At 45.9% G+C, this 24934-nt stretch overlaps 1 protein-coding gene across 1 annotated transcript in view; it reads left to right on the top strand.

The window, feature by feature from the left end:
• Window positions 1–24934, top strand: part of ADCY3 (adenylate cyclase 3) — a 123645-nt gene that overhangs the window by 60917 nt on the left and 37794 nt on the right. Inside the window, exons 4-8 of the mRNA XM_063123784.1 lie at window positions 1979–2090; window positions 9626–9753; window positions 14000–14158; window positions 18314–18476; window positions 22974–23093. Of these exons, the coding sequence (XP_062979854.1) occupies window positions 1979–2090; window positions 9626–9753; window positions 14000–14158; window positions 18314–18476; window positions 22974–23093 (682 nt within the window). The remainder of the gene's footprint in view (window positions 1–1978; window positions 2091–9625; window positions 9754–13999; window positions 14159–18313; window positions 18477–22973; window positions 23094–24934) is intronic.

The following is a 24934-nucleotide window of genomic DNA, read 5'->3' as shown; positions in this document are numbered from 1 at the left end:
GGGCCCCAACTTGAAAGAGGAACTGGGAAGTAAAAGAGCCATGGCCAGAAACTTTCAGAGAAAGATCCATGAGGCAGGAGCGAAACCAAGGGAAGACAATGTCACCACATCATTAAAAAAAGAACAGGACTAAGAAGTGGCGCAGTGTTGGACTGCAACTCCAATACTACAAACAAGGATCTTGGAATTGTTGTAGATCACAAGCTGAATATGAGCCAACAGTGCGATATGGCTGCAAGAAAGGCAAATGCTATTTTGGGCTGCATTAATAGAAGTATAACTTCCAAATCACATGAGGTACTGGTTCCTCTCTATTCGGCTCTGGTTAGGCCTCGTCTAGAGTATTGCGTCCAGTTCTGGGCACCACACTTCAAGAAGGATGCAGACAAGCTGGAGTGTGTTCAGAGGAGGGCAACCAGGATGATCAGGGGTCTGGAAACAAAGTCCTGTGAAGAGAGACTGAAAGAACTGGGCATGTTTAGCCTGGAGAAGAGAAGATGGAGGGGAGACATGATAGCACTCTTCAAATACTTAAAAGGTTGTCACACAGAGGAGGGCCAGGATCTCTTCTTGATCATCCCAGAGTATGGGACACGGAATAACAGGAAGTCAGATTCCGGCTGGACATCAGGAAAAATGTCCTGACTGTTAGAGCAGTACGACAATGGAATCAGTTACCTAGGGAGATTGTGGGCTCTCTCACACTAGAGGCATTCAAGAGGCAGCTGGACAGCCATCTGTCAGGGATGCTTTAGGGTGGATTCCTGCCTTGAGCAGGGGGTTGGACTCGATGGCCTTGTAGGCCCCTTCCAACTCTGCTATTCTATGATTCTATGATAACTCCTATCCACCCCAGACAGGATGGACATTGCTGGTTTGGGGTGATGAGGGTTGTAGCCCAAAATATCTGGAGGATTAACTGTATCAAAGACTGATGAAAGTTCAAGCAGAGAAAGAGGAGGGGAAAAAGAATAGGAAGACCAAGTTCAACTGTCCAGACGTTCAGTCAGTTGGGTAGTATCCAACGGTGTCTTTCCACAAACTCAAATATCGCTAGCGGAATTCCACTGAATCTTTCCCTTGCACAAGTGGTTATTTTTTTATTTATTACATTTTTATACTGCCCAATAGCCGAAGCTCTCTGGGCGGTTCACAAAAGTTAAAACCGTAATAAAACAACCAACAGGTTAAAAACACAAATACAAAATAGCTCTGGCTATTGGGCGGTATAGAAATGTAATAAATAAATAAATAATAAATAAAATACAGTATCAAAAGCACAACCAGGATAAAACCACGCAGCAAAATTCATCACAACAGTTAAAGCTGCAGGAGCCCTGCCCTCTTTTGTATCTGGCCACTCTACTATAGCTAGTGTAGCTTTAACTGTTGTGATGAAGAGGGAAGTTCACCCACTTCAATTGACACCTGCTGCAATTCCTTTTTCTACATTACTGTTAAAGATACAGGAGCCCTGTCCTCCTTTTCATATGGTCGCCCTAATATTACCCCAACGTTAAAATCACTCCAATGGCTGCCAATTAGTTTCTGGGCAAAGTACAAAGTGTTGGCCATTACCTTTAAAGCCCTAAATGGTTTGGGTCCAGGTTACCTGCAGGATTGCCTTCTCCCATACAGTCCGCCCTGAATACTCAGGTCCTCTGGGGAGAACTTACTTCAGTCAACCAAAACTAGGCTGACATCTGTTACCCAGAGGACCTTTTCTTCTGCTGCCCCCAGATTGTGGAACGGCCCGCCCAAGGAGTTTCATAATATTAACTCTCTCTGTGATTTTTAGACAGCTTTGAAAACTAGCCTTTTTCGGCAGGCCCAGATGAATATGAAATCAAGTATTTTTAAGATGTGTTGATTCTTGTACTAATGTTGTTCCCCGCCTCTATCCAAAGGGAGCCGCGGGTAATAAATAAATAAATTTATTATTATTATTATTTGGTTCCTGTGCCTTTCATTTCCACAGCATCCTCTTTGCTGACATCGTTGGTTTCACACAGCTGTCGTCTTCATGCAGTGCCCAGGAACTGGTAAAGCTTCTGAACGAACTCTTTGCTCGCTTCGATAAATTAGCAGCGGTAAGTTTGTTGATTATTTCCCACCCCCACCCCCTAGGATTCCTCCCACCCAAATTTATTTTGGACAACGCTAAAGTCTTGGGAAGGAACTGCTTGTTACATTGCAACCATCTATAATTAAGTCCTGAAAGACCGTTTTCTTTTGCGAAAATGCCTGTGGGCTCTTTGATGAGAGGTAGGCCCCAGTCACATGCGCAAAGAGGGGTGGTGGTTAGGATAACGATGGAGAGGGGAGGGTTATTTATTTATTTTATTTATTTATTGCATTTCTATACCGCCCATAGTCGAAGCGGTTAGCAAAGCTGCTGCAAGCAGGCTTGTCAGTGTCACATGACTGTGGAACCAGGCCTTGCTGCATGGTTCCGCTATCCAGCCCTCTCCATAGGTACCGGTCATACTTCGCTGTAGTTTATTTATTATTTATTTATAATAAATAAATTCTAATAGTTTAACCATGTATCCCGGTCTCTATGGCATGAATGGGCTCTCGAGGGCCGCTCTGGCAGAAAAAGTAAAATAATAATAATGGCTATGCGACCATAGAGAAAGCCTGTGGCGGTAAGAGTGTCTCCAGAAGTGGCGGTCGCGCTTGCTGGTGGACTCTGTGGTCGCAGCCTTTCAACCACCCAAAGCCCATTTTAATCACTGGGGCAACCGCCATACGTAATGGCAAGCCACCCCAGGACCTCTTAACCCTCCTGCAGTGGGATGGTTATCCGAGGTGGATCACTAACCACCGTTGTTGCGTTTTTCTCCCCCGCACGACACGCTAAGCCACCATAGTTATCCCAAAACGCTTAGCTATCGTGTCTTAGCGTGATGTCTGTAGAGAGGAAGGTAGTGGCAAAAGCAGACGGGGAGACATTTTAGGGGGAAAACAGGCTTTTGGGGGAAGGGTTAAGCATCCCCCACACACCCGCTTCTCTCCACTTTAAAGAACCTGTGGCGGCTGCAGTAGGCCATTTAGTCTGGCACTTAAGAGTTGATTCTTATCATTGTTTTCTTAGACTCCGATGTTATTACATTACAAAGAAGGATGCATGAATTGCTGGGTATTAATCTGACCCAGACGACAAAGCCTGATGTCTTCGGAAGCCCTGAGGTGTCTCAGAGTCACTTCCCCGCTTAAAAGCGTCGAAGCACAAATGGCCAAATTAATAATTGATAAGCAAGCCGCACTAGCCCAGTCTCAAGAAAGCAAATAAAACCGGAGCGTAAAACACATCTCGGATTTTTCATTGAAAGTCCTGGACAAATAGAAAGGTTTTCACCTGCCTCCAAAAAAGATATCGGAGCCAGTGCCGGAAGAGCATTCCACGGTTGAGGTGCCACAAAAGAGGAAGTCAGGGTGGGGGTTTGTGACGCCACCCCCTCACACACGAGGCTTTGACGTGCACACCTCCCTCAGGCTAAGCACCACCGCTTAAATACCTGAGGAAGGGGTAAAAAGGAAAGTATAACCTTTCCCTTAAAGCAGAGGGAAAAGGTAAGGAGATTTGGAAAAGGCTTTTCTGGGAATGTAGCAGGCTGAAGGTTTAATGTAATGCGTTTATTTATGAACCAATAGAGTAGGAGACACAGCCAAACTGACACGTGGTTTTACGGTAGCAAAATAAAGGAAATGTTTATTGTAGATTACAGTTCTTAGTTCCTTCAAATTCTATTCAACTCCTGCCTATTCTTAGGAATACTGGTAGAAACAAATCTAATAATAACAATCCGTAGTCCCTAGGATCTTATTTTCACTCGCTCCTCACACAACTCCTGACAAGAAATCACACAGCTAAACACATCTACCCTCCAAACCCAACCACCAACTGAACCCCTCAAACCCCTCAGCTCCCCCATATATATAGACTCCGCCCTCCTTTCCACAGCATCACCAGCCACACCCACTCAGTCCAACATTCTGCACTCTCTAGACATACTCATTCTTCTTTTTAGACATACCTAAGGGAATAGAAATGTGGGTAACGGCACAGGGCTCTTATACCAAACACAGAATTTTTATTGCAGTTATATAATACTTGCATGGATTTGGTAGAATCCGTTCTGTCTGCGTTTCCCGGATCATAAGGTGCCTTTTGTTCCATCGTCTGCGCATTGACAGAATCACATTCCCTTCCCCCCCCCCATTTTCCAAATTTGTGCAATTTGGCCTGTGGAGTGTTCCCTATCCAACCTGCTAGCTTTCCCCCCCTGCCCAACCTCATAGAATCATAGAATAGCAGAGTTGGAAGGGGCCTACAAGGCCATCGAGTCCAACTCCCTGCTCAATGCAGGAATCCACCCTAAAGCATCCCCGACAGATGCTTGTCCAGCTGCCTCTTGAAGGCCTCTCGTGTGGGAGAGCCCACAACCTCCCTAGGTAACTGATCCATTGTCGTACTGCTCTAACAGTCAGGAAGTTTTTCCTGATGTCCAGCTGGACATCATCTCTCCACCCAGGGAAAATCTCTTCTTCCTGATCAACTGAGAAGGTGTTTCCCCTGTTGCCTTCCTAGCCTGCCCCCACGTTGCACTAGCCTTTATTTATTTATTTATTTATTTATTTATTTATTTAAGCATTTTTATGCCACCATTCAGCCAAAAAAGGCTCTCACGGTGGCTTACAAAAGTATTTCTTGACAGCCCCTGCCCACAGGTTTACAATCTAAAAGACATGACACAAAAGGAAAGGGGATTGAGAGGGAGGAGGAGGAGGGGGGGAAAGGAAAGCAAATTCAGGCACTACAATCTTAGTTGCAAAGTTCAACAGTGACAGTTGGCAGTTGGCAGCAGGAGGGAGGGGGCTCTCAGCTTGAGCTGGACCCAGGCATGATGGAGAGGTGCCTGGCTGCTACTTCCTCCCTCACTGGTGGCCTCTGCAGAGACACTTGGTAGCAGGAGGGAGAGGGCTCTCAGCTGGAGCTGGACCCAGGCACGATGGAGAGGTGCCTGGCTGCTGCTTCCCCCCTCACTGGTGGCTTCTGCAGAGACAGTTGGCAGCAGGAGGGAGGGGGCTCTCAGCTGGAGCTGGACCCAGGCACGATGGAGAGGTGCCTGGCTGCTGCTTCCTCCCTCACTGGTGGCCTCTGCAGAAAAAAACCTAATTGCCATGTGGGAGGACATTTTTGGGAGTATGGCATGCGCATAAATATGCGCAAAGGGTGTCCTGGGTGTGCCCAGGGACACACTAACGTCTCAAGCAATAAGCGCCAAATTGAGGGGCATTGAGTAGGGATGCAGAAGGAGATCCAGACACAATGGGAATGGGCCTCCAGCTGCCCTCTGGCTGCTCCACTGTCGCCACCCCTGGCCTCAGAAGCGAAAAGGAATCGCTCTGTTTGGAGCCTCTCTTTCAGGAGCCACATGTCAAAAAGGCCAGGAGCGGACCCCCAAAGGCTAACATTGCCTCGTAGCCCCTCCTCTGACCAGTTTCACCACAAAGCCCCACCAGTGCTGCAACGGCCCTCCTGCAGTCAGGCAAGCTGAACGCGGAATAAGGCATCCGTGTCTACAGTGTTTAATAAATGAATAAAAATAATGTCCTTTATGATTGAGTGTTCAATAAATGTTCGCCTTTAAAAAAGAAATCCCTGGGCGCACACCCCAATGAAATGTGCTGCGCACGCCTATGGGCATGTGCGTTCATAGGATCATAGAATCACAGAATCATAGACTCATAGAATAGCAGAGTTGGAAGGGGCGTACAAGGCCATCGAGTCCAACCCCCTGCTCAATGCAGGAATCCACCCTAAAGCATCCCTGACAGATGCTTGTCCAGCTGCCTCTTGAAGGCCTCTAGTGGGGGAGAGCCCACAACCTCCCTAGGTAACTGATTCCATTGTCGTACTGCTCTAACAGTCAGGACGTTTTTCCTGATGTCCAGCTGGAATCTGGCTTCCTTTAACTTGAGCCCGTTATTCCGTGTCCTGCACTCTGGGAGGATCGAGAAGAGATCCTGGCCCTCTTCTGTGGGACAACCTTTGAAATATTTGAAGAGTGCTCTCATGTCTCCCCTCCATCTTCTCTTCTCCAGGCTAAACATGCCCAGTTCTTTCAGTCTCTCTTCATAGGGCTTTGTTTCCAGACCCCTGATCAACCTGGTTGCCCTCCTCTGAACACGCTCCAGCTTGTCTGCGTCCTTCTTGAACTGTGGAGCCCAGAACTGGACGCAATACTCTAGAAGAGGCCTAACCAGGGCCGAATAGAGAGGAACCAGTACCTCGCGTGATTTGGAAGCTATACTTCTATTTTTGCAGCCCAAAATAGCATTTGCCTTTCTTGCAGCCATATCGCACTGTTGGCTCATATTCAGCTTGTGATCGACAACAATTCCAAGATCCTTCTCGTTTGTAGTATTGCTGAGCCAAGTATCCCCCATCTTGTAACTCTGCCTTTGGTTTCTATTTCCTAGATGTAGAATTTGGCATTTCTCCCTATTAAATTTCATCCTGTTGTTTTCAGCCCAGCACTCCAGCATATCAAGATCACTTTGAAGTTTGTTTCTGTCTTCCAGGGTATTAGCTATCCCACACAGTTTTTGCGTTCTTTGTGTGCAACTGTGCTGTGTGAAAACGGCTGTGTGTGTGTAATTGAATAGGTCTGGATAATCATGTTTGGGGGAACGGGATTTGTGACGCTTCTGGCTTGGTTGACTGGAGCCAACTTTGCTCTTAGGTCAATAAATGTTCCCCATCATTGGTTTACGGGGAGGAAGATAATGAAGAGACTCACAAGTGATGCTGCAGGACCCTTATGATAAGCTGTTTAAAAATCCATCTTTGTATGGATAACGGCAGATAAGAATAAACCAGGATGAACCCTGGAGCAAGAATTCTTCTACGTACCTCTAGAATACTTCCCATGCTGCTATTGAGGATAATGCAAATCCTGTTTTAAACTGATGCAATTATTATTATTATTATTATTATTATTATTATTATTAGCAACATTATCTGCTTGTTGTTGTTTTAATAACTGTTGCGAAATGATACCTTCCTCTGTATTTAATCAAAGCTTTGTTCTGTAGGGAAATAAGCACTGTTGGATTGCATGTGAGTTAGTCAGGTTCTTGGATGTAATTCAGAGAGGAAATGACTTGTCTTGAAATGAATGAAGTCACTCAATGAATGCGGAAAATGCCCTAGGCTGCTAATATTTCCAGTTAAGAGACTTCAAACGAGAAGGATCTTGGAATTGTTGTAGATCACAAGCTGAATCACAAGTTGTGGGCTCTCCCACACTAGAGGCCTTCAAGAGGCAGCTGGACAACCATCTGTCAGGGATGCTTTAGGGTGGATTCCTGCATTGAACAGGGGGTTGGACTCGAAGGCCTTGTAGGCCCCTTCCAACTCTGCTATTCTATGATTCTATGAATATGAGCCAACAGTGCGATATGGCTGCAAGAAAGGTAAATGGTATTTTGGGCTGCATTAATAGAAGTATAGCTTCCAAATTGCGGGAGGTACTGGTTCCTCTCTATTCGGCCCTGGTTAGGCCTCATCTAGAGTATTGCGTCCAGTTCTGGGCTCCACAATTCAAGAAGGACACAGACAAGCTGGAGCGTGTTCAGAAGAGGGCAACCAGGATGATCAGGGGTCTGGAAACAAAGCCCTATGAAGAGAGACTGAAAGAACTGGGCATGTTTAACCTGGAGAAGAGAAGATTGAGGAGAGACATGAGAGCACTCTTCAAATACTTAAAAGGTTGTCACACAGAGGAGGGCCAGGATCTCTTCTCGATCCTCCCAGAGTGCAGGACACGGAATAACGGGCTCAAGTTAAAGGAAGCCAGATTCCAGCTGGACATCAGGAAAAACTTCCTGACTGTTAGAGCAGTACGACAATGGAATCAGTTGCCTGGTGAAGTTGTGGGCTCTCCCACACTGGAGGCCTGCAAGAGGCAGCTGGACAACCCTCTGTCAGGGATGCTTTAGGGTGGATTCCTGCATTGAGCAGGGGGTTGGACTCGATGGCCTTGTAGGTCCCTTCCAACTCTGCTATTCTATGATTCTATGATTCATTTCAAGCAGCGCAAGGAACGGGCCCCCAAAAATCCTTTCACCAGATGTAAAATTATCGCATTGAATAGCCAATCAGAAGTGGGACTCTTGCAAACATTATATTCCTTTTTACTGAAAATAGGACATTCAGTGGTATATAAATTAAATTCTGTTGGAGAAGAATGACTAATCCTGATATTCCAGAAGATGTTTGGGTATACATTTTCACAAAATGTATAGCAGCATCTAATAGTGTTAATATTAAGATAATTTTAAAATTATGTATTAATGGTACTTTGCTCCTTATAGGCTAAAATGATATTTATCAAAATGGCCAAAATAAATGCTTCTTTAGTTTTAAAAAAAATCTGCTACTGATTTTATATGGATGCATAAAATTCCACTATTTTTGGTAGAAAAGTGAGATATGAATTTAATAAATAAATAAATACAGTGGTGGGTTTGCCCTAAAATAGGATTTATTTTTTTAAAGGTAGTTTTTACTATTAAGGCTATAATCCTGCATATACTTAGCTGGGAGTAAGACACATTGAACTCAGTGTGACTGAGTTCTGAATGGACATGTATAGGATTGTTTTGTAAGTGAATGACCAATAATAAAATTCCCTTTAAGACAATACATGTCCTCCTGTGTTTTATGGATAATTTGGTAATCCAGTATCAACAAAGCTTAATATGAAACCATTCAATTGAGGCTAACATTTTGATAGCTTCTAAATGGATGTCTCTAAGTGTTAAAATTAACTGAGATTGCTTAAATATAAGGGAGTGTAGAAACAAAATACAGACTTTTAAATTGAGTTGATTACTATTTATTAATTTGTAATCTTGATTTAAATAAATGTGCATGTTTCTTAATCATAAAAAACTAAAACAAATATAGCCATGCTGGTCCGTAAGGGGAAAAAAATCCAGTGTTGAGCAATATACATTTATTAGAACAAAAAGTGTGAAAACTCCAGATGTAGAATCATGGAATCATAGAATAGCAGAGCCTACAAGGCCATCAAGTCCAACCCCCTGCTCAATGCAGGAATCCACCCTAAAGCATCCCTGACAGATGGTTGTCCAGCTGCCTCTTGAAGGCCTTGAGTGTGGGAGAGCCCACAACCTCCCTAGGTAACTGATTCCATTGTCGTATTGCTCTAACAGTCAGGAAGTTTTTCCTGATGTCCAGCTGGAATCTGGCTTCCTGTCACTTGAGCCCGTTATTCCGTGTCCTGCACTCTGGGAGGATCGAGAAGAGATCCTGGCCCTCCTCTGTGTGACAACCTTTTAAGTATTTGAAGAGTGCTATCATGTCTCCCCTCAATCTTCTCTTCTCTAGGCTAAATATGTGAATGTCTTACAGTTTAACTAGCTCCTTTGGCTCACACAGAGAGCTATGCACTGGAGAAATGGGTAGAAGAACACATCTCTGGTTGAGGAGTGAATTTAAAAGTACCCTGTAGATCTCCAACTTATTACCTGGCAACCTTAGGCTGTTGGCATTACTTTCTTTTTTATTATTATTATTCCACTCTTCTAGAAATATCACCAGCTGCGTATCAAAATCCTGGGAGACTGTTACTACTGCATTTGCGGACTGCCTGACTACCGTGACGACCATGCCGTCTGCTCGATCTTGATGGGTCTGGCTATGGTGGAGGCTATTTCGTAAGCATTCCCTCTCTCCCAGGGTGCTTCCAGACAGAGGGTCCCTACTGCTAACAATGAGCAGGCATTGTGAAACATTTCTGTCCTTTTTTTGGTAGGAAAAACAGCGGAAGAAGCGGTGGGAAACGTGGGAAAGTTACAAATGGAAAATGACAATGTCTGGATCCCTCATAAAAATCTCTGAATGAGGCAACCTTGTCTGAACGTAACCCCCCTGCCCAAGTTTTCAAGGTTAGGGCTCATCTACACCAAGCAGGATCTTCCACTATGAAAATGGTATGAATAATGGGCTCAAGTTACAGGAAGCCAGATTCTGGCTGGACATCAGGAAAAACTTCCTGGCTGTTAGAGCAGTATGACAATGGAACCCATGACCTAGGGAGGTTGTGGGCTTTCCCACACTAGAGACATTCAAGAGGCAGCTCTTCCGGCTGGACATCAGGAAAAACTTCCTGGCTGTTAGAGCAGTATGACAATGGAACCCATGACCTAGGGAGGTTGTGGGCTTTCCCACACTAGAGACATTCAAGAGGCAGCTCTTCCGGCTGGACATCAGGAAAAACTTCCTGGCTGTTAGAGCAGTACGACAATGGAACCCATGACCTAGGGAGGTTGTGGGCTTTCCCACACTAGAGACATTCAAGAGGCAGCTCTTCCGGCTGGACATCAGGAAAAACTTCCTGGCTGTTAGAGCAGTACGACAATGGAACCCATGACCTAGGGAGGTTGTGGGATCTCCCACACTAGAGGCATTCAAGAGGCAGCTGGACAACCCTCTGTCAGGGATGCTTTAGGGTGGATTCCTGCATTGAGCAGGGGGTTGGACTCGATGGCCTCATAGGCCCCTTCCAACTCTATCTATGATTCTTTGATTCTATGGAAGCGATATATGAAATGCAGGAGCCACACTACTGCTTTATAGCGGTATGGAAGTGCACTGACAACTGTTGGGGCCCACTGACACACACCAGATACTGCTTTCATACCACTTTCATAGTGTTATATCCTGCTGGGTGTAGATGTGTCCTGGGCCCCAACAGTTGTCAGTGTACTTCAGTACCACTATAAAGCAGTAGCGTAGATCCTGCAGTGCAGCTCAATACAGCTATAAAGCAGTAGTGTGGCTTTTGCCTTTTATATACCGCTTTCATAGTGCTTTTATAGTGGAATATCCAGCTTGGTGTAGATGCGGTTTTATTCTCTCTTTTGTTGAGTCTGGGTTGGGTTTTATTTTCAGTCTACGACACTGTTGCCCATAAAAAGTCATTCTTTTTATGAATTTCCTAAAGAACATGTCTTGGGTACTCCTTTTTGAATTCTCTTGGGGCCCATCTACATGGAGGTGCTTCCTAATCCGATTCAGTTGAAAGCTGTGTTTTTGTAAAATCAGATTTGCTCCTCCCCTGGCACACGCAACCAATTAAAGTGGCTTATACAACAGAAAAAATAACCTCTTTTGCATGGCAGGCTGCACAAGAAACGGCTCTTGTTCAGGCATCAGCCTCATAGCATCAACAAGATCCCTTTAAAAAAACAACAACCCAGCTCTGTGCTGAGTAAGTGCTTCAGAGTAGACATGTTTTCAGGGCAGAAGTGGAAATCTCAGAAGAACAAAAGCCATCCCAAAGAAACGTGCTGACTTTAAGGCTCAGTTGGGTAAAAACAAAACACAATCATGTGCAAGCCCATTCCTCCGGATAGGACGCAACATTCCCTTTCTCCTATCAGCGCTACACACACACACCCAGACAGTGCCAAAGCCCGTGTTACTAATTGAGACCACACAGATCCCCAAACTGCACTCAAGACGGAAAAATCCATCACAAAATGGCTTTGCAAAAATGCAGGGTTTATGGTAGGGCTGTGCACACACACACACACCAAACTGCTTCAGGGCCCGATCTGGACCTTCTGGATCGGGCCCGAACCGGTTCGGGTCGATCCGACCCACCTCCGATCTGGAACCAGATCCGGAGCGAGATCTGGAGGGCCGGAGCGAGATTCAGCCCCCATTTTGCCTCCCCTTTCCCCACTTACTTGCCTCTGTGGCGGACAGCGGAGGCAGGTAAGTGGGGAAGAGGGGACAAAATGGGGGCTGAATAACTCCCACTCCCCCACTTACCTGGTGCCGCCACTGCCAGGTAAGCCCCCTCCCCCCTACTTACCTGGCGCCGCCGCCACTGCATGGACAATGGTGGTGGCGGCACAAGGTAAGCCCCCCTTCCCCGCACTTACCTGCGTCCGGAGCTTCGGAATGGTCCGAATCGCTTTGGACCGTTCCGAACCGCTTCGCGCCGATCCAGACCTCCCCCGATCCACTTCGGAACCGGGCTTCAGAGGTACAGATCGGCCTGCTCCGCTTCAGATTCGGGGATCCAAAACGGAGTGGAGCACACCCGTAGTTTATGGCATGAAAACCCGCAGCTGTTGCAGGGGGGGGGGGAATGTCTTGCGCAACGATCGTGTGTAAGGTGCAGTAGCACTGGAGTAAATCTGCTGTGTAGATGCGGCCCATGATCAGAGCCTTGCAGCTCAAAATTTGGCTGGTTAATTTGCTCCGTGTAGATCTCATTCAGGTGGAAACATCCCTGTGAAACTGTTCTATTTCATTGGATTCTTCAGGCAGTCACCTTGTCCTTTTTTCACCCTACTGGTCTTCCCTGACCTAGGCCAATAGCTCAGTGGCAGAGCACCTGCTTTGCATGCAGAAGGTCCCAGGTTCGAACCCCGGCGTCTCCAGGTTGGGCAGGAAAAATCCCTGCCTGAAAACCTGGGGAGCCATTGCTGCCAGTCAGTGTCGACAGTATTGGGCTTGATGGATCAGTGGTATGGCTAAGCATAAGGCAGCTTCCCATGTTCCACTATTCTTTGCATCGGAACAAGCGGACAATTTGTTTTCCTTGCACAAAATTCTTCTTCTTCTTCTTCTTCTTCTTCTTCTTCTTCTTCTTCTTCTTCTTCTTCTTCTTCTTCATCATCATCATCATCATCATCATCCTTCAAAATCTCCCCTTAAAGTGTGGCTAGTTTTGAGAGGCAAATGTTCGTAGCTGGTGATCTTTTTTTGCAACTGGAGGAAAAAGATCCCTCTGGGTCTTGTTTCCAACCCACAGAGTCACAGCTAAGCAATATCTCTCCAGCTAATTATTCCTCCACTTTTCTAAAAACAACAAAATAATCCGCGCTGAGCTGAGATTTCATGGATGGAAAATGTTGGCTTATGGAAATGATAGGTTTATGGGGATTGAAGCCCAGAAAGCTGGTTTCCCAGCTCAGTATAGAAAGAAGGAGCTAGAATTCAAATTCTAAGGATATAAGGGTTGTACGTCTGTCCCAATAACGCTAAAGCCCATGTTTCTGGCTTTTAAAATTGTGCAGGCAAATTAGCTGCACAAAGCAAGGATAGGCTAACAGTGGACCCAAGAGCTCAATGCAGCTCACGGCCTGATTTTATGCATCCCTCAGCCTAATTTCAAAAGTGCCCTGCGTGTGATCAGTCCAGACCTTTGACAAGAGCACCCTGCCTTTTCCCTAGCTGGCCACTGTTTGGGAAATGAGAGAAAGAGAGAGAGGGCATGGCTAGACGGGGCGATATCCTGGGGCTATCGCCCCGGGATGACGCACAGGGGATGCAGGGAGCAGGGAGGAATTATCCCTCCCTTTCCCCAGGATATCACCCTACCCTTCTATCCTGACTTTTCCTGTTGGTCCTGGGATGATCCCGGGACGTGTGGCCGGGCATTCCGTTTTCATCCTGGCTCCTCGCGAGTAAGTGGGACTATTTTTTAAAAAAACAACAACTTACCTTTGCGCAGGAGTGCTCCTGCACTCTTTTTCGAAAAAAGAAACAAAAGCAAAATGGCGTGTGCGATGTCCTCTGTCCTCCTGGGACATCGCGCACCATTTGTAGGCGTAGGGCGATGATCCCGGAAGTAGGTAAGTCCGGGATTGCCCCCTCTCTGGCCCTCTACACCCATAGGTGTAGACATGCCCCGAGAGAGAGAGAGACAGAGAGAGAGCAAAGAGGGTAGGCCATTTTTGTCTCTGGCCCCGCACATACTACTGGCCTTGGCCCCACACACCACCAACCTCCAGCCCCTGACAAATAACCCTTGATGGAAAGGAAAGTTTCCCACCCCGAGCTAAAGCTTCCACATCTATTAATGACAGATAAATGCTGCCTGGGGGTTAGTAAAGCAGGACCGGATTAAGTCTTGTTCATCATTGTTGACCTCTTCCCTCGAAGCTATGTGCGAGAGAAGACCAAAACGGATGTGGACATGCGTGTGGGAGTGCACAGTGGCACCGTCCTGGGGGGCGTTCTGGGACAGAAGCGTTGGCAGTACGACGTGTGGTCCACGGATGTGACGGTGGCAAACAAGATGGAAGCAGGAGGCATCCCTGGGTGAGTGCTTCTTTGGAAACGGGGTTACTTCCATGTTCTTTTAATGCGCCTGCTATCTATGAAGATTCTCACTATCCTAGCACATGATTTGGACGAGGAGGTGCAGGGAACGCTGATCCAATTTGCAGATGACACCAAATTGGGTGGGATAGCTAATACCCTGGAAGACAGAAACAAACTTCACAGTGATCTCAATAGGCTGGAGTGCTGGGCTGAAAACAGCAGAATGAAATTTAATAGGGATAAATGCCAAGTTCTACATTTAGGGAATAGAAACCAGAGGCACAGTTACCAGACGGAGGATACTTGGTTCAGCAATACTACAAACGAGAAGGATCTTGGAATTGTTGTAGATCGCAAGCTGAATATGAACCAACAGTGCGATATGGCTGCAAGAAAGGCCAATGTTATTTTGGGCTGCATTAATAGAAGTATAGCTTCCAAATCGTGTGAGGTACTGGTTCCTCTCTATTCGGCCCTGGTTAGGCCTCATCTAGAGTATTGCATCCAGTTCTGGGCTCCACAATTCAAGAAGGACGCAGACAAGCTGGAGCGTGTTCAGAGGAGGCCAGCCAGGATGATCAGGGGTCTGGAAACAAAGCCCTCTGAAGAGAGACGGAAAGAACTGGGCATGTTTAGCATGGAGAAGAGAAGATGGAGGGGAGACACGATAGCACTCTTCAAAGACTTGAAAGGTTGTCACACAGAGGAGGGCCATGATCTCTGCTCGATCCTCCCAGAGTTCAGGACGCGGAATAATGGGCTCAAGTTAAAGGAAGCCCGATTCCGGCTGGACATCAGGAAAAACTTCCTGACTGTTAGAGCAGTACGACAATGGAATAAGTTACCTAGGGAGGTGGTGGGCTCTCCCACCCCAGAGGCTTTCAAGAGGCAGCTGGACAATCATCTGTCAGGGATGCTTTAGGGTGGATTCCTGCATTGAGCAGGGGGTTGGACTCGATGGCCTTAAAGGCCCCTTCCAACTCTGCTATTCTATGATTCTATGATTCTATGCAACAGACATGTCTGTACTACGAGCTTAGGGATGCAATCTTATGCATGTTTAGACAGAAATTAATCCATATATTAATTAATTCTCATGCTGGCAGTTGCTTTTGCCTAAACATGCATAAGATTACACCCTGAATTAGTTTAAAACCGGTTAATCTGTCAAGAATTTATCCTAGCTGGCAGCTAGAATATTCAGTGGAGGAAAAAAATGCTCTTTGGGAATTACATTTTTGTGCAATTTGGCATCATCATTTCATTTATTACGATCATAGTCCAGCAAAGTTAATATAAAGCATGCAAAAGATAGTTAAAAAGTGACATGACAGCAAAAGGCAGTTTTGCAGAATTCCTTCCCTGAGGATGATAGCAACATTTCCCCCCCTAATTTGCATTGAGGTCATATATGACCTTTGATTTGGTGTTCGGCTGCTTCTCAAAAGGAAATTGGTGAGAAAAAAAGGAGATAAAAGCAATAGAAAAGACAGATGAATACTGTTTCTTTTCATCACTTTATGCTAGTAAGTATACGTGCCAGTGTGCTGCGGTGGTTATAATTTTTATTTATTTATTTATTTATTTATTTATTTAGAATATTTATATACCACTCCCCATTGAAAAATTTCAGAGCGGTGTACAAGATAAAATGAAAATAAAACCAGAATAAAGCAGTTAAAACAAATTTCAAAAGAAGCAAATACAGAGATTCAAGGCTGCATATTAAGGAAAGGCTTCCTGGAATAAAGATGTTTTTAGGAGGCACCGAAAGGAGTACAAGGATGGAGCCTGCCTGACCTCCAGAGGCAGGGAGTTCCATAGGAGGGGGGCCACCATGCTGAAGGCTCTGAATTATTATTATTATTATTTGTTTATATAGCACCATCAATGTACATGGTGCTGTACAGAGTAAAACAATAAAATAGCAAACCCTGCCGCATAGGCTTACATTCTAATAAAATCATAATAAAACAATAAGAAGGGGAAGAGAATGCACCAAACAGGCACAGGTAGAGTAAAACTAACAGTATAAAAGTCAGAACAAAATCAAGTTTTAAAAGCTTTAGGAAAAAGAAAAGTTTTTAGCTGAGCTTTAAAAGCTGCGATTGAACTTGTAGTTCTCAAATGTTCTGGAAGAGCGTTCCAGGCGTAAGGGGCAGCGGAAGAAAATGGACGAAGACGAGCAAGGGAAGGAGAGACCCTTGGGCAGGTGAGAAACATGGTATTAGAGGAGCGAAGAGCACGAGCGGGGCAATAGTGTGAGATGAGTTAGGAGAGATAGGAAGGAGCTAGACCGTGAAAAGCTTTGTAGGTCAACAGGAGAAGTTTATATTGGATTCTGGAGTGAATTGGAAGCCAATGAAGAGATTTCAGAAGTGGAGTTACATGGTCAGAGCGGCGAGCCAAGAAGATGATCTTAGCAGCAGAGTGGTGAACAGAAACCAACGGACTGATGTGAGAAGAAGGAAGGCCAGTGAGAAGAAGGTTGCAGTCGTCCAACCGAGAAATAACCAAGGCATGAGCAAGAGTCTTGGCAGAAGAGAGAGACAAAAATGATCGAATCCTGGCAATATTATACAGGAAAAAACGACAGGAAGATAGTATAATGTTGGAATAGGACCCAGGTTCAAATTATGAGGCGCAGTGGATTACTTTGGAACAGACACCATCTCTTAGCTCAACCTACCTGTCAAAAACATCTGGAGATCTCTAATTTAGGGGGCCAGCTGTACTCGTCCAGCCTGGGTTATGTCTTTCTGTGCATAAAAGCTGGACGTTGACATCTCAAGATGGCCTCCATATTGCAGGCACGTAAGATTTTCTTTGGATTTATTACAAGCTAGCAGAATGCGCAACTAACTCACTCATAAGGACTGAATTATACTTTCCCAAGGGATCCGATTCAACTTTCTGCCCCAGTCAACAGTAGACGATCAAATTCGGGTCACATCCAGTTAATGGCTAGCCCATCAAAAGCGTCCAGAGAGTTCTAGAAGGCAAGAGGGTCTGGCAGGGTCTCATTCCCATAATGAGCTGTGATTTGCAGAGAAATTACAGGGATTTCCATAAAAGTAATGTAGCCCAAATAGCCATAAAGAAGCCATTTACTCAACATGGAAGGTGTAAACGGAGTAGCCACTCGGCAAGCTGCCCCACAAGTGCGAGCAGGGGCTGTGGGTGGGGGAGAGTCTAATAGACTCCCGGACCTAATCTGGCACTTGTGATATCCCTGGTTTACCTTAAGAACAGTTTGGACAACTTTTCCATGTATCCTGATGAACATGCAAGAACCATGAAGAAGACAGATTCTCCTTGGAAAGGACCCCCTCCTGCCATCCCCAGCGCTGAGGTTTGTCTGCTGACCCGTGTTTCCTCTGTCTCCTGCCAGCTGTGACGAAGTACAAATAAATCTGAGTGCCCTTGAACTCATCGGCTGTCAGAAACGATAGCTGCAGGGCAAGGATCAGGCAAACAAGTGAAGTGCAGCCAGCCAGAAACTAAAGGGAACTAATAAATCTGCATTCTTCTAAGAGGGTCAGTGTCATGGCCCCGTAGAAAGCAAAGGGGCTTGGCTATTAATAGTAATAGCCATGCTTTATTTAGAAGCAGAGACGGCCCTGAATTTTAAAGCACTGACCAGTCGTGGCTTCCACGGAGGCCGGATTTCAGGGAATTTAAGTTCAGCATCAGGATCTCTTCTCGATCATCGCAGAGTGCAGGACATGGAATAGTGGGCTCAAGTTACAGGAAGCCAGAGTTTGGCTGGACATCAGGAAAAACTTCCTGACAGATAGAGCAGTACGACAATGGAAACAATGACCTAGGCCACAGCTAGACCTACGGTTTATCCTGGGATCATCCAGGTTTCGCTCCTGCCTGAGCACTGGATCCCCTGTGTGTCACCTCGATGAACAGGTTTGACCCCTGGACGATCCAGGGATAAACCTTAGGTCTAGCTATGGACCTAGGGAGGTTGTGGGCTCTCCCACACTAGAGGCCTTCAAGAGGCAGCTGGACAGCCATCTGTCAAGGATGCTTTGAGGGGGATTCCTGCATTGAGCAGGGGGTTGGACTCGATGGCCTTAGAGGCCCCTTCCAACTCTACAATTCTATGGTTCTATGAGTCTACCTTTTCTGTGATCCTTTTAGGCGTGTACACATTTCCCAGAACACCATGGACTGCCTGAAGGGAGAGTTTGAGGTGGAGCCAGGAGATGGCGGGTCACGGTGCGAATACCTGAAGGAAAAGGGGATTGTCACCTATCTCATCCAGGTTCCAAAGCAGCCAATCAAGAATGGAATCAATGGTGTGGTGAGTATTCCTGGGCAAAAGTCTCCTTTGTCCGATGTTTGGGCTGGCACTCTAGAGATCCTCTGGGAATAACCGGCCTTTTTGGTACTTACTGTCAGGTGTGGTTATGAGCTGTGGGTAAGAACATAAGTGCTGTGCTGGATCAGACTGAGGGCCCATCTAGTCCAGCACTCTGTTCACACAGTGGCCAACCAGCCATCGGCCAGGGATGAACAAGCAGGACATGGTGCAACAGCACCCTCCCATCCATGTTCCCCAGCAACTGGTGCACACAGGCTTACTGCCTTGAATACTGGAGATAGCACACAACCATCTGGGCTAGTAGCCATGGATAGCCTTCTCCTCCAGCTTGGCTTCTAGGGCAGCACTTGAGGGCTTCTAGCCTTCTTCTCCCCACACACACCCTTTAAAGCCATCTAAATTGGTGGCCATCACTACATCTTGTGGAAGTGAATTCACTGGGCCGTGGGGGGCGGGGGGAAACACCCTGACCAGAACGCAGAAAAACTGGGCGGTGTCCATTTCAAAGTGGGAATGATGGAGACAGCCATGTAGTCATTTAACTTGCACCAAAAGTGGACAAAAGTATTTGAGGCAGTAAGCCTGTGTGCACCAGCTGCTGGGGAACATGGGCGGGAGGGTGCTGTTGCACCATGTCCTGCTTGTTCATCCCTGGCCGATGGCTGGTTGGCCACTGTGTGAACAGAGTGCTGGACTAGATGGACCCTTGGTCTGATCCAGCATCAGGGCACTTCTGATGTTCTTACTAATGGGCAGGGCAGGTGTCTCTGTTTCTATTAAGCATTCCAGTAGCTGAAAAAGTAAAGGAAATTTCATGCCCTGGTTGTTGTTCTGTGTCTGTGTCTGTCTCTCTCCCTCTCTTTCTTTATGCAGTGCATTCGATTTCCATTTACTTGGACAGCCAGGATCAATCAAGTTGATTAATCAGCCTGATTCTCCATTTAGCTGGGAATTAAAATAGCCTGCCCCAGCGGGCTAACGGCTCTCGGGGATATAGCGAACCCTTCCTTCCTCATTTCAGTCTGTCACAATTTAAATGTCAGACCCTGGCTTGCGCTTGGAACTCATTCTCAGCATGAGCTGCAGTGGAGGGTGTGCTGTAGCACATTTATATTATTATTATTATTATTATTATTATTATTATTATTATTATTATTATTATTATTATTATTATCCTGCCTTTTCCCCAGTACTGGGACTCAGGGCGGTTTTACAAGATTAAAACATGTACAATTAAAACATATCAATATACCGTAAATTTGCTAGGGAAAGTGGAAGGCAAAAGGAAGAGGGGCCGACCAAGGGCAAGATGGATGGTTGATATTCTGGAGGTGACAGACTTGACCTTGGGGGAGCTGGGGGTGGCGACAGCCGACAAAGCTCTGGCGTGGGCTGGTCCATGAAGTCACGAAGAGTCGGAAGCGACTGAACGAATAAACAAAACAAATACCGTAAATTACAAAAGTTAAAATAGAATTAAAGGTACAGTAAAATTAAAAACATGTTATTATTTTTTTAAAAACTGTAACAGATTAAAAGGGGCGGGGGAAATCCATGCCTGCCGCCTCTGTGCCAAGGCTGCCCTCGGATTCCATGGCACTGCGCAAGCATTGCTCAACAGTTTCTGATTCGTTGTCAGCTTTTGCAACACACGCCATTAAATTTTAAACAAATTCTCCCAGTTTTTCATCCGCTTTTCAGCCACTGTTTAGCTATTAAAAAACATCAGGTATTAAAGAACTGATGTTTAGCTATTAAATATTCATTTCCCGCCATATCTTCTGTTTTCTTTTTCTGCACAAAATCTGTTAAGGTAGGAAAAAGTGAGATAACTTCACGGTGCCTTTCGACAGGTGGAGCAGCCTTGGAGTATTGTCAGGGATAAAGCATCCTTGACAACCATCTGTCAGGATGCTTTAGGGTGGATTCCTGCATTGAGCAGGGGGTTGGACTCGATGGCCTTGTAGGCCCCTTCCAACTCTGATATTCTATGATTCTATGATTCTATTCTGAAGGCATTGGGGGAGGGAATCTTCATAGAATCATAGAACAGCAGAGCTGGAAGGGGCCTACAAGGCCATCGAGTCCAACCCCCTGCTCAATGCAGGAATCCACCCTAAAGCATCCCTGACAGAGGGTTGTCCAGCTGCCTCTTGAAGGCCTCTAGAGTGGGTTTTGTTTTGCTTGGTTTTGTTTTGTTTTTCTAGATTCAGGCTGAGAACATTCCCCTCCCATTGTTTAATTGTGAATTTGGAATGAAGTAAAAGCAAAAGAGTATGGGAAGAAGGAGCCTGAAAGAAATGCTGATTCCGCAGTGAAGGGGACCACGTCGCTTCAAGTGGAACCACATAAGAACACGAGAAGAGCCCTGATGCTGGATCAGACCGAGGGTCCATCTATTCCAGCACACTGTCCATACAGTGGCCGACCAGCCATCGGCCAGGGATGAACAAGCAGGACATGGTGCAACAGCACCCTCCCACAGGATGTAGTGATGGCCACCAATTTGGATGGCTTTAAAAACAGGGTTAGATAAATTCCTGGAGGCAAAGGCTACCCATGGCTACTATCCCTGGTGGTTATGTGCCACCTCCAGTATTCAAGGGAGTTAGCCTGTGTGCACCAGTCGCTGGGGAACATGGGTGGGAGAGTGCTGTTGCACCATGTCCTTCTTGTTCATCCCTGGCCTATGGCTGGTTGGCCACTGTGTGAACAGTGTTGGACTAAATGGACCCTAAGGACTCATCTACAGTACACCAAGCAAGACATTGCACTATGACAGCGGTACCCTATTTCTTAGATTCTAAGACATACTTTCCCCCCATATAAACATCTCTAAAAACGGGGTGCGTCTTAGAATCGCAGGTGTGTCTTAGGGTTTTTTTTTTCCTGTTGGTGGTACTGAAATTAGTGTGCGTCTTACAATCGAAGAAATAAGGTATAAAAAAAGGCAGGAGCCACACCATTGCTTTATAGTTATATTGAAGTGCTCTGCAGGATCTACACTACTGCTTTATATTCGTATTGAAGTGCACTGACCACTGTTGGGGCCCATTGACACATACCATATGCTGCTTTCATACCACTTTCATAGTGCTATGTCCTGGGCCCCAACAGTTGTCAGTGCACTTCAATACCGCTATAAAGCAGTAGTGTGGCTCCTGCCTTTTATATACTGCTTTCATAGTGGAATATCTTAGAATCATAGAAAAGCAGAGTTGGAAGGGGCCTACAAGACCATCGAGTCCAACCCCCTGCTCAATGCAGGAATCCACCCTAAAGCATCCCTGACAGAGGGTTGTCCAGCTGCCTCTTGAAGGCCTCTAGTGTGGGAGAGTCCACAACCTCACCTGGCAACTGATTCCATTGTCATTCTGCTCTAACAGTCAGGAAGTTTTTCCTGATGTCCAGCCGGAATCTGGCTTCCTTTAACTTGAGCCCGTTCTTCCGTGTCCTGCACTCTGGGAGGATCGAGAAGAGATCCTGGCCCTCCTCTGTGTGACCACCTTTCAAGTATTTGAAGAGTGCTCTTATGTCTCCCCTCAATCTTCTGTTCTCCAGGCTAAACATGCCCAGTTCTTTCAGTCTCTCTTCCTAGGGCTTTGTTTCCAGACCCCTGATCATCCTGGTTGCCCTCCTCTGAACCCGCTCCAGCTTGTCTGCGTCCTTCTTGAATTGTGGAGCCCAGACCTGGACGCAATACTCTAGATGAGGCCTAACCAGGGCCGAATCGAGAGGAACCAGTACCTCACGTGATTTGGAAGCTGTACTTCTATTAATGCAGCCCAAAATAGCATTGGCCTTTCTTGCAGCCATATTGCATGTCTTGCTTGGTGTAGATGAGCCCTTAGTCTGATCAAGCATCAGGGCTCTTCTTATGTTCAGAGCAAGCGTCCATCTTGTCCAGCATTCTGTTTACACAGTGGCCCACCAGCTGCCCACAGGAAACCCACAAGCAGGAGACAAATGCAACAGCACCCTCCCGCCCATGTTCCCCAGCAACTGGTGTATGTAGGCATACTGCCTTTAGGTATCCTGGAGGTAGCACTGGCAGCCATGGATAGCCTACTCCTCCGGGAATTTGTCTAACTCTCATTTAAAGCCATCAAATACGTATTGCGGTAGTGAATTCCGTAGTGTGACGCTGCCGTGTGGAGCAGCACTGTCCTGAGTCTCCCACCAGTCAGCTTCACCGGATGTGACCCCTTTGATTTGGGAATTATGAAAGAGGGAGAAAAATCTCTCCGTATCCACCTTCTCTACAGCCAAAACGGGGCCATGAAAGTCACAATAAATCTGGCTTGTGTGGTGTTTGTGCCTGCAGCAAACCGGAGGAGAGAAGGCAGCCTGCGTTTTAATGGTGCAGAACACTTTCTTAAGCGCCGCCTCCTCCAACCCTGGGTTTGGACGGCCTCAGGAGCTCGTGCGGCACCCTTGACTTCCTTTGTCCCTTTTCTGTTTCATTTCCTGCTGCAGAAGTTGTCCGTCTCGTCTTCTCACGGGAACTCGCCTCAGCTGATCAACACCAAAGAGTGCAATGGGAGCATTAACATCACCTGCACGACCCCAGACGAGGCGGAGGAACTGGACACCAGGGTATGGGGCAGGGGAAGACACAAGGGGCGGGCAGCGAAGGACGAACAAATAATCCAAATCCTGCACTCCAATTCTGATCCAGGGGAACCTCCCTTCTGCAGCGCGTAGGAATGACAGCAGTGTAGCAGATTTGCACGACTGAGCACAGTTTGTTTGTTTGCTTGTTGGTTCGGTGAATATGTAAACTGCCTTTCATCGTAATGGTTCCTGGGGCGAAGCATGTTAAAAGAAATCCAATTAAAAAAACAACCTTCAAGCAAGAAAGATAAAAGCAGCCGTAACCAGGCAGTGGGCCTGTTCAGACAACACGCTAAGCCATGGTTAGGCTGCTAACCCTTTTGCAGCAAATGGTTATTGAGCGTGTTTAAACTGTGGTTATGAGTAGGGTGACCCTGTGAAAAGGAGGACTGGGCTCCTGTATCTTTTTTGTGAACCGCCCAGAGAGCTTCGGCTATTGGGCGGTATAAAAATGTAATAAATAAATAAATAAATAATAATAATTATTATTATTATTATTATTTATTTATATAGCACCATCAGTGTACATGGTGCTGTACAGATAACACAGTAAATAGCAAGACCCTGCCGCATAGGCTTACAATCTAATAAGTTGTAGTAAACAATAAAGAGGGAAGGAGAATGCAAACAGGCACAGGGAAGTGTAAACAGGCACCGGGTAGGGTGAAGCTAACAGTATAGAGTCGAAAAACTCACGATGGATCTTCTGGATTTCCTTTTACAGGGAAAATGACAAAATGTAGTGACATGTCTGTTGATTAAACAAAACTAAGAAATGTAGGATGATTTACCCCTGTTGCATGTTTTGCATACATGACACCATTCCATTCTCCTTCAATTGAGTAGAAGGATTTCTTGTCATTAGGAGAAAAGATTTCTGCTGTAAATAAATAAATCTTTAACCGTTGTGTAGAACAGGGAATTTCAGCAGGTGTCATTTGTATGCATGCAGCACCTGGTGAAAGTCCCTCTTCATCACAACAGCTAAAGCTGCAGGGATGAACTACAGGGGAGAGCTGTTGACTTTATATACATTGTGTATATAAAATTATCATTTTCCATCATATGTATCGTTAAAAAACGGGGGGAGAGAGAGTTACACAAAGGTTTCAAGAAAAGCAGACCAGATATCCATATATTTATCCACTTGCAAGTTGCGTCTACATAACACTCGTTGAAAAGTTGATAATGTTATTAGGTCCTCGATCCATTGCATTATGGGAGGTGTAAATTTGTCCTTCCAATGTGATAATATAAGTCTTTTGGCTGTCATAAGGGCTCTGAAGATCCGTCTGCGCTGACCATGTATTAACTTCCAAGAAGCCGGTAGGTAATTTAGGAGGAGACGCACATTCTTCCATATTATAGATGGTTTCAGTACAAAGTTCATCCTTATTATAGCCTCCTCCCCAAAAGAGCAACTACTGGGCATTGCCAAAACATATGAGTTAAAGAAGCATTAGATGTGTTTCATCTCCAACAATTGTGCAAGTTAGACAAACCCTAATTGAAAAGGCATCGTGGAGTCCAATAGACCCGAAACATGTTTTTTTTTCGCTGAATAAGACATAACCCGAAATGCATAGAAGCTTCAGATACAGATACTAGAGCAACTGTCCATTGGTTAGACAAGATAGGGCCTATAAGAACTTTAAAAAAACTATGAGCCTAAAAAAACAGACCCAGGCTCATCACATATTGCTAATTGCCTGGGAGAAAAGTCTTGGCCTGGCGCTGAAAAGATAACAATGTTCGCGCCAGGCGGGCCTCGTCGGGGAAATTGTTCCACAGTTGGGGGGCCACCACAGAGAAGGCCTTCTCCC

This window comes from Elgaria multicarinata, chromosome 4 (genome assembly GCF_023053635.1).
Source record: "Elgaria multicarinata webbii isolate HBS135686 ecotype San Diego chromosome 4, rElgMul1.1.pri, whole genome shotgun sequence".
NCBI classification, from domain to species: domain Eukaryota; kingdom Metazoa; phylum Chordata; class Lepidosauria; order Squamata; family Anguidae; genus Elgaria; species Elgaria multicarinata.
Note: the sequence above shows the minus strand (reverse complement) of the source record. Positions and strands in the feature narration are given on the sequence as shown.